We start from the raw sequence: 15,029 nt of genomic DNA on the forward strand, positions 1-15,029 counted from the left end.
TAAGTATAAATGGAGAGGATAATGCAATGTAAGTCGCTTTGGATAAAAGTGTTTGCCAAATGCATAAATGTAATGTAAATGCAGTAGCCAATCGGTGACATCTAGCTGTGTCTTCATATTAGGTGTCATTTTGATTGAATGTTTTCTTGTTTCTTTAGTGTAAGAGAATGCAATTCCTACATAATATCCTACATACACAACCAAACAGACTCACTCACTCACTCACTCACTCAAACACATTCACTCTCTCACACGCACTCACACACACACACACACACACACACACACACGCACACACACACACACACACACACACACACTCTCTCTCTCTCTCTCTCTCTCTCTCTCTCTCTCTCACACAGACTCATACACACACTCCCACACACAAACACACAGTGTCTCTCACACACACACTCCCACAAACACACACACACACTTATACGTGTGATGGTGTTTTTTTGCGAGTAGAGGATGAGTGTGTGAAACAGGTCTACACTTGTCGTCAAGCAGTGGTAGGACTTCAGGCCAGGAGACAGGTTTCTCAAGAATTTATCTTTACTTTCCATCTTGTTTCGCTGTCTCCGCGCTTGACACCACCCCTATTTTTTGTCTTTTTTTAACTTCCCGCTTCGCTGTAAGCCCCAAACTGGTTTTATTTATCAGTAGCAACTTTAGTTTCCAGCCCTGTCAAGATTATCGTTTATATTTCTTCTCCCTCCCTCTTACCAGGTAGAAAAAGTGGCAAAACCAGCTCTGTTTGTCTTGCTCAATCCAGCCTCTCTCTCGGTTTCTCTGAATCGAGGTAGGTTTGCCCTGAGGCACATCACTTTAATGACTCCAGGTGTGAAGAAGTGTCTCCAGTTTTCTATCAAACTGAAGAACATCAGGACGGTTTGTCTTGGGTCTGACTCTCATCTCTATTCGCCGCTTAAAGCTTCACAAGTTTCTCTTCAGTTTTAAGCACATTCGTTAAAGAATTGTGCTGTTGTGACACGCGTTTATTTATCAGTGTATTGATCTGTGACGTTGATGTCTCTGGTTTGTAGAAGGACGGGGTCTGGTTGATGAACTCTTGGGTCTCTGGCTCAGATGTGCGTTTGTAACGTCAGATGGGTCGTCTAGTTTGGCTGGATCACGACTCACGAGACTCCAGGTGTTTGGCTTTGCTTCCTCCTCCTCAGACGGACGGCACTTCTTTTTTCTCTCTTTAGAGGAGATAAGAGGAACCCAAGAGCTGGTTTGAATGAACAAACTACGTCTGGAGATTTAAAGCAGACAGCTCGGTCCTGAACGCTGCCCAGTACTGCAGGAGACATGTGCAAGTTCTTTTTAAAAAACCCAAATCTGTCAGACTGCCCAAATCAAATGAGAAACATCGTCTTGTGGTTTAAAATGTTTCTCTTTCTTGAGGCCCGTGCTTTTTGTTTCTTGTGTGTACTTTATTATTTGACACTTAAGATTTCTCTCTGAAGTGTGCATGTTATTTCTTCGTTCACTGAAACTAGACAAACTGATCTGAGAACCCTATGCGTCTGCTTATGGCCTTCATTGAGAGCGTTTACATGCACTAAATGAACGGATATCTATCAAAAATTTGCTTAAAATAATCTGTATGCATGCATAGTTATAAACTCGCGTGCAGTGACGTCACCGTCGATAGTCTGTTTAGTCATTGAAAATGCATTATATCTCTTCTCATGTCTGCAGCAGAGCCATTGAGAGAGAGAGTCGCGTCTTCTCCGTTGACTCCAATGGAACAGTTCTTTCACAGTTCAATAGTTCCCGGAAGTTACTTGTAACTCATGGAGCTGCGACTAAACAGACCAACTAAGGGACTTTGAACCCATTTAAAGACGCAAGTCATTTAATGAATAAAAAATGAAAGAAGTAAAGCATTTAAAGAGAAAACATAACTTCCTGGAACTATCGAAAGGCTCCATGAAACATGTGACACTCCAGCGTTTTGGACCGTTGGCAGAACTCTCTCTCTCTCAATGTGTCTGGTCCGCAGTAACTGCATATGCAACAATAGTTTTTCATTTTGTTCGGTAAGTGCTACGGCTAGCTTTTTTGCTCAAGCGCTTGCTAACCACGTAGTTCAATTCTATGCTAGTTGATACGTCAGCTAACTAAAACCGTATGAACGAGATTTGTTTGATATCACAACCTATAGCCTCATATACATAGTAGTATAGCAACGACTTAATGTAAAAGATGTTAATGGTAATTTTAGGAAAGTTCTAGTGACATGTATCGTAATGTAACTTTGTAAGAAAGAAGTACCCAAATAGACGTTCTTTCAGCCAATAGAATCACTCAGGGTCCTAAAGGGGACCTTAACCTCATGACACTGGTAAAGGCGTTTACATGCAGTGTGAAATCCGATGGCAAAAAACTACCTCAGCGGAGTGTGTTTTGCTTATGCCGTTTATGAAAATAAAACCGTTTTTTGTGTTTATGTAACCGGAACACTCCGCACCGCTCTCAGCGGGCCTTGCACCGGGTCGGTCCGGCATGGGAGTCGGGCGCTCTAGCAAGGAGGCTAAAGACCGCAGTCTCTAGCGTCTTTCGCTAGAGAGTCCTTGAGGCCGGGGAGTTAGGTTTACATACTGCACAGCTCTTTACTAGCTTGCCTCCGTTACATTTACATGACCTTTAGTAAAAAATACTCTGGTAACTCATAAGCAGAGGTTTTCCTGCATAAAGAAATTGGAGGCGGCCGCCCCCATCAAATGTCTTGCCACCTCAGACTATCGGCAAAATATGTCTTTACAAGAAATGCTGCATGCATTTATCGGACTATCATTTGTAACTGCAGTGGAGGCGCTGTTTCGTTATCAGCACACTTGCAGAACAAGAGCTAGCTGTGTTTTACGGCTGTTTGTTTTGCATCCAAGTATTTTTTCATTTCTTTAAATTTCTTAAATGAACATGACGTCCATCTTTGTAATGTTTTTCTTTAGCTGTGGAGTTGGATCGTTGAATCAGCGTATACTGTACACAGCGAGTTCGCTAGTATGAACGCAGATTGCATTTAGAATAACTCGCACACGAATGACTCATTTGAACAGATTCATTTTAAACTATTGAACTTTTCATTTAAAGTGAACCACAAGATGAGAATGAGCTTCGCTCGTTTAGTAAGACTGGTTAATTCAGTTGGCTATATTGGGGTCTGAAAAGTAATAAAAGTTATGTTTTTATATAACTTAATAATTGTCATATTCATCTAACTTTATCAGAACCTTTAATATGTAAACGTCCACTTAAAGGTACGGTAGGCCTACGTGTGGTTACAAGATCAGGATGGCACCACCTCCACCTCATATCTTGAAGCAGGAAAAACCCTGTGTAAGGTTACTCTTGCTCTTTGTAAGCCGCACACATTTAATTTCAGTCAGGTTTTTGACGCGAGCCCGAGTGACATCATTCAGGATTTATCCTCTCCTCCATGTTCAATATAAACGTATTTATTGACTCACGGTTTAGTCAGACAGACGCTTCATCTCTCTGTGTTATAGACGTCAGGGCTGGTGGATAAGAACAGACTGGAATAATGACATTGTTGACATTTTTCACAGGTTAAGGCCTGTTGTGTATGTGTGGTGTTAATATCTGCTGTGTATATTGAGCCGTATCTGTGTGTGGAGGGATTCCTTTGACAGAACGATATCTAGGAACCACACGGCCACATGATATCCTTGAGTCTGAGTATATTTTTGTCGTCAGTTGTGTGTTGTGTCAAACTCGATGTCTTGTGCGGTCCTGTTTTGGTTGTAAGTTGAAATAGAAAACTGGTTTGGTGATTTAGGTTAGTCAGCCTTGTTGTGCTCAGTTTTTAACTCCCTACAGGTGTCGTAAAAATGAAGTTACACCTGTTATTGTAATGTTTCTTAATAAATGAAATTGTAGAGTATCACAGTATGTCTTTCATATTGGTGTTTGTCCATCTTTAGCCGGTACGCTGCGAGGAGAGCGTGTGTTGACCTCACGGTGAGCCGACTCGATCATGTGTCTATAAACACCTTCTCCATTTACATGCAGTCATCTGACGGTCCACTGAAGAAGTGCTCTCACTAACCAGGAGAATGACGTCAACGCTTAGAATACACATGTGACGCCAGACCTGGAGAACGATAGCATCACCTGATTCAGACAGAGATAGAGAGACACTCTTTTTTGTAATCTGGTAACATTGATGGGCGAAGAACATGTATCTAGCACTGAACTGGCTTTTTATCATGAGATTATTATGACAATTAAAGTCTAAATTCTGTCATCATGTGTTCGTAAATCTGTATGTAGTCTTGTGTACTGAGGGTCTGGTAACTTTGCCTGCTTTCATAGGCCAAGGTCCACCCAAGAGACCATATAACGGAGAGGTGTCGCGTCAAGTTAAAGCCTGGTGTTGAGAGAAGCTTTCCTGTAGCTCAGTGGTAAGAGCATTGTGTTAACAACGCAAGGTTGTGGGTTCGATCCCAGGGGATTGCAAATACCTATGTAAAATGTATAGGATAAAGCAATGTAAGTCGCTTTGGATGAAAGCGTCTGCCAAATGCCTAAAAATGTAAATGTAAAGCTGTGACTGAATTCACCCCCATCTCCTATATAGTGCTCTATATCGGGTGTTTTGTAGTGTTGTCCAAATTCTGAGTAAACAACTCATTCCCTACACTTGTTCACTGTTTTTTACCCACAATGCATTCTGATTTTGAGTGTACAACCGATGCTCACTCATATTTCCTATGATACAACGCGTATCAACCTTCTGATTAAAATCAGAAGTGAACCAGACGTTCAGCCAACGGTCCATGTCTGAGGCTGAGACTAACCTTTATGTGACTCTTTCATCAGTGGAACACTAAAGAAGATACTTTCAGAAACGTCTCGGTGTCTTTGTGTTCAGACAGTGGAAGTCAATAGGGTGTAATGTTGTCTGATAATCAAAGTTCTTAAAATATCCTCTTTCAAATGACAGGTGGGTGAAGAAATAATGAAGGAATTTTCATATTTGGTGGCCTGTCCCTTTAAAGTTGAGCTGTGAATGCGATTTCTGTGGAGACATTATTCTCTGCACACATTGTCGGCACCCCACGTGTCGCACGTTAAATGTCAAGGCAACTTTAATTAGATACAACTTCTGCGAACCGTCCGAGAGTCATAATGCGTTGTGATTTACAGCCCTGTTGAATGGCAGATATGTCGTCTGTCTGGTTCTATAGCTCTTGAAGTGTGAAAATATTTCCACCTGTGTTTGAAATGCTGAGGCCTGCAGAAATGTGAATGAACCCTGTTACAGTAAATGTTAGGTGGAGGTTTGGTCACAGGGCTTTTGAAAGGCACAAGAGTCTGTCACATCAGGTTACCCAGAAAACATTGCTTCATAGGATCTGTATGTGCTTGGGTTGAGGTTTGATTTATCATCCATTGAGAGAGAAACATGAGATACAGTCATTGTGCCAGTAACAGTTGTCATCTGTGTCAGGTGCTTTATTCAGGTGGATCATAGATCAAACTAAACTCGTGATGTATGTTCACCAGCTTCGACCACTAACCCATCGCCACCCCAAACATGCTCGTGTCACCCTTGTCATACATGGTCTGAAGAAGAAACGTGAAGAGGGAATGAGAGATGAGAGAGATGAATATGGGACACAGGGGTCCCGTGTTGTTCTTTGGCATTTGCAGGATTGTCTGTGGCAGGTGTGGGCGTCCGTTGGGGGACGACAGGATGAGATTCAGCTGCTGGTTGTTGGCAGAAACAGCGAAGCCCTTTGTGTGTGTCTCTCTCTCTCTCTCTCTCTCTCTCTCTCTCACCCTCTCTCAACACTGTTGCCCTCATCAAATCAAGTTGTGTGGGGCAGATGTCACAGGCGTAGAGGAATGTGAGGAATGCGGAGGCTGGAAGAGAGAGAGAGAGAGAGAGAGAGAGAGAGAGAGGGAGAGAGAGAGGGTGTGTCTGAGGAAGGGTGTGCAAGGCTTAGAAAAACTCACGGCAGTGGTCTCACTCACAACTATAAACACACTGATGGGCGTTGAGCTGCTCATTATTTCCTTATAAGACACATGACTCAGAAAGAGAAACACTCCACTGAACCTCATTCACATTCCACCTGAGATAATATAAGCATAATGATAACTTTTATTTTTTTAAACAAACTTTAAGACTAAATGGATGTTCAGAATGCTAAACCAATCTTTGTATTTAGTGTTGTGTGTTAGTGGCAGGGTAACTTTTAGCTTTGTAGTTTTGGTTTTCATGTTCAAAAAAAGAAATTTTGTTGGGCGCTTTTGTCATTTTATTACTTATAATTAATATATAAATGTTATAAATTACAAATGTTGCTATTTAGGTTTAATTTATTTAACTGTTTTTGAGTTTGAGTTTTTTAGTTAATACTTTTGATAACTCTACTTATAATATTATTAACCTTATTATATGGCTGCACGATTAATCAAAAAGAAACGGCACGCGATTTGGTTGTTGGGTGCGATGTTTTATGCACAGTTGTCAGTGGAATACGGTTAAATATAGCTGCATCCGGAAGCCAGAGGGCGCTCTCGCACAGATACTCCAATGCTCCATAGAAGAAGTACCACACCTATAACCAGGAAATGCCGTCTTCAGCATCTGAAAGGGAATTGCGATTAATCTTGCAAATAATAAACTTGTTTCAGTTTATTTCTAACCCAATATTTCATTTGTTTTTTTTTTATTTAATTTTTTACTTTTTATGTAAAATTGTGCATTTTTTGTTTTGCTCCACTGTACAATGCAAGATAGGGAACAACACAAACAGCAACACAAGGCACCGTGAACAGTGGCGGCTCCAGACAATTTTGATTGGGGGGGAAATGGGGGGTCCTGGTCATTTCAAGGGGGGTCTCATGAAAAACAAAAAAAATACAGTGGTCACGGCTAATAACTGCATATTTCTGCTACTAAACAAATAAAACCAGATCCATGCACACTGTGAAAAAAATGAAGACAGGCAAAACAAAAAGCAGCGTCTTTTGACAGAATATTCAAGACACTGGTACTGTTTGAACCACGAGTAACTAAAACCCCTGGATGCTGCCCCTGCGATCCAAAAGAACGACACGGTTAATCATTTAATTTAGGTTGTCTTGGATTCTCGGCTGGGCCATGGCTTAAATCCCCCGTTAAATCCATTCCATTTCAAATAACGTATGTGCAACATTAAGTGCAAAATGAAAATAAAAATTCAATTATATCAATTACATTTGTCATCATAAAACCCCTGTAGGAACTCTCAAATGTAATTGATATAATTTTTTTTTTTTGGTTTTGCACTTAATGTTGCACAAACGTTATTTGAAATGTATATTTAGAAAGACAATTGCATTGTCAATTTACATACTGCATTGCCATTTTGCATATTACATTGCAAATTTAATTTTGCAACACATATGCTTCCATATGCGAGTTGCTCCGGTCCCACCTCCTCATCCTCCAATTCCTCGCTGTCCTCTATTTCTAATTCTAGGATCAAGCAGGGCTCGCCCTCCACTGCAACGGCTATACTTTCAGTCCTATTTCCGTCTGCTGTCAATTTGTTTTTAGGTATGACGAAGCGATCCATTTTTAGCTTCAAGATATAAAGTGCGTTGCAGCACTTGCGGGCTCGCGGCAGCGCCTTGAACGCAATGACGCAAGGCGCATTAGCGGCAACGTTCATGGGGCGTCGCTGTGATTCTTATGTTTATACTTTTTTATATGTCGAATAAATTATGAATTATTATTATTCTGCGTAGTTTGAAGAGGACCATTGTTAAATCTTTATCCCGGATATATATATTTTAATATATATTAAATATTTTTTAATCAGGGAGGGGATGGGGGGTCAAGGCGATTTTTGGGCGGGTCTTGAGACCCCCCCTGGCGCCGCCGGTGACCGTGAACAACATAAATAACATTGTAAGGCACTTCATATAGTTTGTAATTAGATAATTAGACATAGTTTTGACTAGGCCTAGGCGATATATATCGTGGTTCATGCTAATTATAAGTCTAAATTGATTCTGAAATCGATTCGATATTTTATTCACAGCTCTTCCGTAAACTACAGCTCTTTAAAGTCAGTACGAGTTTGAGTCGTTTATAACGTACATTTGAAAGAACAACACGTGTCAAACATCATCACTATAAAAATACTTAATTATCATGAAAATACCTTAAAAGGTTTAAAGAACAGCGATAGAATATGACCACTGGCGTTTCATGAAACTAGTTGTTCTTCTTCTGCTCCCCATTCTTCGAGTTTCTTCGCAAGAGCGCCCTCTGGCTTTCGTAGATCGGGGCATTTAACCGTAAGTCATTGAGAAACTGAGAGTATAAGAATCATACAGTATATCGCCCAGCCCTAGTTTTGACTAGTCTGAATTCCATTCCAAGAAATATTTTAGTAGTTAGTTTTAATAAATGATAACTCAGGTTAGTGGTACTGATTCAATAGGCAGTCAGGTGTTGGATTGGAGTCTGAAAATATTTAAGCATTGGCCAGATGCTTTTATTAATAAAATTGCATTCAAAGTTGATTTTTTTTTGACCATTTTCTCCACTGGATCAGACCCACAACCTTTGAGTTGCAAACACAGTGAAGTTACAGGAACACTGTGTGTACCGCTCGAGTATGATGAACCTCCAGGGCCCCACGTTTGAGGTGCTGTTAGAGGTCTTCGATATATTGTGAAAATGATTTAACCCCTAGAAACTGTAAGTGTTAACTTACAGAAGAGCGAGGGAGAGAGAAAGAGAGAGATTTCCATCTGCTGCCACCCGATGGTGGATGACTGAAGTGCTTTCAGCTCAGATTTGTGTTTAAATGCAGTGAAATGTGTGGCTATAATTGACCCTGAATATTTATTAAACAAACCTTCACAGGGATATGAAGAACTGAAATCTCACACACTTTCTTTAAGACTTTAAATAGACTTTAGGTAGAAATTATTATTAAGTTGGTGATAAATTTTCAGGGTTGGAAAGATTTTATGCTTTTATGACGGGAAACACAATCATTCAATTAAAAATGTTCACTATGTAAACACACAGAAGGAGATGGAGTTTTCTGTCCTTATGTGTTGTGTTGGGAGGTGTGTGTGCATGCTTGTGTGTGTGTGCGCGTGCATGTGTGTGCGCGTGCATGTGTGTTCGTGTGTGTGCTTGTGTGCTTGTGCGTGTGAGCATGTGTGTGTGCTTAATCTTTCATTGTTCTCCTTTGACGCCACCTGTTGGTCACTTCAGTTGTAGAATTTTTCTGAACATCTTTTGCATTCACTCCTCAGGTCGCAATGAGCTTATCGCCAGATACATCAAGCTGAGGACGGGCAAAACCCGCACAAGAAAACAGGTATCTCACTCAATGTCTCCGTAATGTGCAGTTTTACATTCCAATGTGTTATTTGTTAATGACTGAAATGTTATTAAAGAGGATTTATAGTAAATAATGGCATGCAGAATGTTGTCTGCGATATGTTTGAATATTTGGGAAAAATGTTTGGATAAGCTCTTTTTATTTTTTAAATGCTCAAAGAGGACATGACTAGCTTCACTTGTTGATAGTGATGGTGTGTGTGTGTGTGTGTGTGTGTGCGTGCATGTGTGTTTTTGTTAAACTGTGTTGAAATTCTTCAGGTATCTAGTCACATACAGGTGTTAGCACGGAAGAAGGTGCGAGAGTATCAAGCCGGTATAAAGGTAGGTCTGAAGCACAACATCTCTTCCCTCTTTGGTTACAGCTTCTCTCTTTCTTTCTCTTTCCTCTTTCTCTTTTCCTCTTCTTTTGCTTTACTCTTCTGCAGGTTTCTAGCCACTTGCAGGTTCTTGCCAGGAGAAAATCCCGCGAGGTACAGACAACGCTGAAGGTATGCGCTTTCCTGCGGGTGGGCCGGGGCTTTTGCCGTTTGCACGAATCAGCGACAGGTCACCATATTTCCAGCCGTCTGAGTGAAATCCTGACACACGTTCTCCTCCGAACAGACGTGTGAAGCATGATGGTCTCTGCTGTAGCGCTGAGCTCTTTGCCTGTTGGCTTTCCTGAGGCTCACTGTTTTTTTCAACCTTACTTTTCTTGCAACCAAACACCACACGTGTCTCAGCACCTTCTTTAAGATCTGTGTGATGAACCGCTGGATGACACAACACTCTGAGAATCAGCGGTCCACTTATCTTACACCAGTTACACAGACGAAATCACAGATATTCTGAACACATTCATTGATGAAATGATTGAACGTGATTGGTGGTCATAATATTTTGTGGTAACAGAGGAGCTTGATTTGTTTTACAATCACTGAGTGGACAGTTTCAGAACCTTGACATTTTTAAAACTCTAGACACAAAACTCAAAACACTCGTCTCTTGTGACACATGCAGTCAGATGTTCCTTCAAAGAAACCGAACAGAATAATGGAGAGGCTCAGAGATGACGTGTTTTTGTAGGTTAACTGGACGTTAGCACCGCACTGGTTTCCTCGACCCCAAGCCTGTGCAGTTTCCCCAAAGACTTTTGGATGATCGAAAAAAAAGCTCTGATTTAGAAAGGTTTATGATGTTTACACGTTTTGTCTATCACGATAATATCGACAAATGAACACAACATTTGTTACTTTTGAAGCAGAAATACAATCGGCAGAAGTAAAAAGCTAACACAATGCTATAAACAGACTCCACTTAAGGGGATACTTCACCCAAAAATGACATTCTGTCATTATTTACTCTCCTTTGAGTTGTTCCAAATGTGTACAAATGTCTTTTTTCTGATGAACACGGGGAAAGATATTTGGAAGAATGCTTATAACCAAATAGACTTTGACTCCCATAGTAGGAAAAAAACTTGAACACAAAAGAAGATATTTTTAAGAATGTAGGAAAAGCCAACAACAGTTCTGGGGCACCATTGACTGCAATTGATTTTTTCTTACGGACTCAATGGGGGGCAAAATCTGTCTGGTTATAAGCATTCTTCCAAATATCTTTCTCTGTGTTCATCAGAACAAAGACATTTATACACATTTGGATCAATTATAACTGGTGTGTTTTATGTCATGAAATAAACGTGAAAATATTTAGAGGTTTTGTTAACCACAGTCCTTATTTCAGGTGATTTACTAAAATCCCATTCAATGACCCACAGACTTTGGAGTGGCGCACCGGAAGTCTTGAAATGCTAATGTGTTGATAAATGTGTATTTTGATGATTGGTGAGTTTTGTGTCTAGATGTTTGAAGATGTTTGTGATGGTAAAAACTGTTGTGGCGCCCCCGCCAGTGTAAACATGAACTGCAGGAAACAAGAACATGTTCAGCAGTTTATTTTCATACATTTATTTAAGACTGTGTATTGATTCAGTAAAATATGAACAGTGTGGTCTGATAAAGAGGTCTACAGCTCAATGTGTACATTTATCTTTGAATAGAATGAAACATACATACGTTCTGCTTTATACACCGAACCCCATGCAGAAAGTAATATTCTTGTGCAAAGATGAGATTTGTCAGACTGCTTCATGTAATCTGCATCTCTGAAATGAATAATGTAGTTGAATAAACTGGTGTTGGAACTGTTGTACTAATGGTCTTTCTTTCTTTTGATTCAGGCCATGAACTTGGTAAGTGTGGATTTGTGTGAATGTTTGTTTCTGCTTTGCTTGGCTTTGGCCGTCCTGCACAGGTTCAGTCTCTTCTGACCTGCTGCGGTGTGCATAGATTGCTCATAATTCTTATGTCAATAATACGACTGGGCGTTTTGGTTTCTGAAGTTTTTAACGTCGTTCCTCTTTTAGTTTTGTAATGAAGTGTGATTCGTGTAGCAGATTATCGAGTTATGAGAGCAGAATGTGGTTATGCAGTTTTTCATCTACAACAGATTCAAAAGAGTCTCTGGAAAAGTGGACCAGCGTCTCAAACAGAAACATACATTGAGTTACATTTATGTGTTTTTTCATCATTTTATATTCTACAAGAAAGAACTAAGATGTGAATGACATTGTCTGGTGTGCGTCTGGAGAAATGAGGATGTAATGATGTTTATTGATGATGGAAAGAATGTGTATGAAAACTAGTACAGTATGAAGGACAGAGTATTTAAACAATTTTGTAGCATTTCACATCTTTAATATGTATTGATATTTCTTTAATGCTATTTATTATATATAAAAATAGTTTGTTTTGGACACAAGGAAGAATTATATGTACTTTACATTTACGATACAGAGGAGTGGTATTCTTTTCTTCTTCAAGAAAGGTTTCATAAAACAAACATTGTTTTTAGAATATATTTTTTGTCCCATCTGCCACGCCTTCTCAAATCATTTCCTTCATGTTTCTTTTAAAAGGCCTTTAAGGCTAACTTGACACATTGCATAGTTTATGACAATGTGTGTTTGATGCTTTGTGACCCATCTCCAGCTCTCTTGTCTGCGTTTATAAACATTTCTCTTCTTCTGATCACATTGCAGCAGGCTGCTTGGCATTAATAAAAGCGCTGTGTTTTGTCTTTAACACCCTGAATGCTGGGCCGTGTTTGTGTGTTGTTTTGGGATTCTCCGCTTACACGTGTCTCCATCTCTTCAGGATCAGGCATCTAAAGACAAAGCTCTCCAGAACATGGCGGCTCTCTCCTCGGCTCAGATCGTGTCTCCCAGTTTAATCAAGAATCCCCTTCCGCCTCTGCCGCAGTCCCCGTATCCCCCCACCCCACGGGTACCGTATCATCATCTACATGTCAATACAAACGTAAACATCATGGACAGAATCAGAGATGTGATTTCTTTCATCGCATACTTTTCATGTTTACACGATGAACTCGTTTAAGCTTTATATAATTATTGCGTTGCCTTTTCAGTTCTGGCCAAGCCCCATCCCAGGACAACCAGGACCCTCTCAGGAGTGAGTATATCATAAAACCACACCGTGTGTTTCTGTTTGTCTGTGTATGTGGCACGTTTAATAGATCACATTTCTATGTATCAGGCTGGTTCTTAAGCACAACCCAGGGAGAAGTCCTGGGCTTGGCCGCACCAGCTTCCCGTAAGTTCCCATCACAGACAAACCTGCTCTGAACCGAGCTTAAACCCCATCCTGACGCTTTATAGGATGAAAGATGAAGGGCAATGATGTCTAGTCTAGTCTGGTGTTTTATACAAAAAAATCAAATGTTGCATCGAATGGAGAGTGTTTTTTCTGTTTGATGTGAACAAAACCGCAAAGTTGGTAAAGAGGTGATACAGCCAATAAGATATGAATGTGTGATTTCTTACAAATGGTGTTTATCCAGTCTGGAAAAGCCTCGTGATTCTATGAAAGCCTGTAATGAATATGCATTATTTAGTTTTCTGATTTCAGTTCCCTTTAATTTTAAGCGATGATTCTAACCGATCCTTACTGCCTTTGCAGCATCAAGCCATTTGCACCAGGCGCATACCCAAACCTATCAGGACCTGTTCAGCCAGCCATCGCACGTGAGTCTCAACAAATCAAAACGCCAAAATATACTGTATATAACTGAAATGTGGGGATGATAATATATTGGGCTGGGTATCGATGCTCAAGCTCTCGATTTGAGTCAATGATTACCCAGATAGCAAGCAAGCAGTAAATCAATCTTAAAAAGTAGTTGATTTGTCAATGTTTATTGCATTGAATCAATGTCACTTTTGCACCTGCAATTAATGTGGATTATTTTTTGAAATTTCGACAAATCACCATTATTGTGATCAGGCAACACTTTCAATGTTTACAGTTGTACTTTAATAAGAACACTTATACATTGATAGAGAAAGAGATGTTTTGAAAAGTTGGCTTTAAACATGACCAGTTAAAGAAAACTTAACATAAAAATAGCTAAATCAAAAGCTTAATAAAAATCTGATTACTATAATGGTGATTAGTTGAAATTTCAAACATTTTTTAAAATTATATGCAGGTGCAAAAGTGATATTGATTCAATGCAATTAACATTGACAAATCAAAAAAAAAAATTGAAAATTCAATGTTTGCTTGCTATCTGGGTATAGATTTTAAACAGCTTGAGAATTGATATTGAATTGATCCATTTAAAATAACGATTCAGCGATTTTTTTTTTTTTTTTTTTTTTTTCAGCCCTACTAATATAGTTCCTTGTAGTCATCATTCTTGGTGTGAGCAGGCCTGCAGTATTCCATTGCAAACTCTTCACATTTCCTGTGTGTCTCACTAACGCCCCCTTGTGTTTGTCCTCATCCAGCGTATGAACCCCTGGCACCTCCTCCGGCCCCGGTGGCCACCGCAGTGCCTGTGTGGCAGGATCGCACCATTGCCTCCTCTAAACTCCGGATGCTGGAGTATTCTGCATTCATGGAGGTTCCACAGGACCAGGATTCAGTGAGTAGAGACTCTTCGCACATGCCGCTCTTCGCTTGAGTGGATTTAAATAACGGCTGTTCTCCAATCTTTTCACAGTACAGCAAACATCTGTTCGTCCACATTGGCCAGACTAACCCCTCCTACAGCGACCCTCTGCTGGAGGCTGTGGACATCCGACAGATCTATGACAAGTTTCCCGAGAAGAAAGGAGGACTCAAGGACTTGTATGAGAAAGGCCCTCAAAACGCTTTCTTCCTGGTTAAGTTCTGGGTGAGTTCCATATGTTTAATGGGTCACGCGATATACCCTGGTACTTTAAAACACAACTGCCTTGTTTTAGTTCGATTTGTATGACGGTCTTGCCAAATGCGAACAAACCCTGATGCCTGAATACAAACTATCACAGAGATTTGAGGATGCGCAGTAGACGAACTTGATTTCTCTCTTCTCAGGCGGATCTGAACAATGGCGGTGTTCAGGATGGGCCGGGCTCTTTCTACGGGGTCAGCAGTCAGTACAGCAGCACTGAGAACATGACCATCACCGTCTCTACCAAAGTCTGCTCATTCGGCAAGCAGGTGGTGGAGAAAGTGGAGGTGGGAGCGTTCATCCTTCATATCAAAATATGCAGATGACTCCATTTCGTGGGGTTTAGCAGATTTTA

General features: G+C 40.3%; 1 protein-coding gene across 13 annotated transcripts in view; it reads left to right on the top strand.

Moving 5' to 3' along the window:
* Window positions 1-15,029, top strand: part of tead3b (TEA domain family member 3 b) — a 31,283-nt gene that overhangs the window by 13,346 nt on the left and 2,908 nt on the right. For 2 of the 13 annotated variants that reach the window (XM_056750278.1, XM_056750276.1), the window contains 10 exons: window positions 9,307-9,371; window positions 9,656-9,718; window positions 11,619-11,630; window positions 12,595-12,783; window positions 12,866-12,909; window positions 12,994-13,050; window positions 13,417-13,481; window positions 14,247-14,383; window positions 14,462-14,635; window positions 14,818-14,961. In XM_056750278.1, the coding sequence (XP_056606256.1) occupies window positions 9,307-9,371; window positions 9,656-9,718; window positions 11,619-11,630; window positions 12,595-12,783; window positions 12,866-12,909; window positions 12,994-13,050; window positions 13,417-13,481; window positions 14,247-14,383; window positions 14,462-14,635; window positions 14,818-14,961 (950 nt within the window). Of the gene's footprint in view, window positions 1-9,306; window positions 9,372-9,655; window positions 9,719-9,822; window positions 9,886-11,618; window positions 11,631-12,594; window positions 12,784-12,865; window positions 12,910-12,993; window positions 13,051-13,416; window positions 13,482-14,246; window positions 14,384-14,461; window positions 14,636-14,817; window positions 14,962-15,029 lie in introns of all 13 variants that reach the window. The other 11 variants (XM_056750277.1, XM_056750281.1, XM_056750284.1 and 8 more) reach the window with 11 other exon arrangements.

Source organism: Triplophysa dalaica, chromosome 6 (assembly GCF_015846415.1).
Source record: "Triplophysa dalaica isolate WHDGS20190420 chromosome 6, ASM1584641v1, whole genome shotgun sequence".
Lineage (NCBI taxonomy): Eukaryota > Metazoa > Chordata > Actinopteri > Cypriniformes > Nemacheilidae > Triplophysa > Triplophysa dalaica.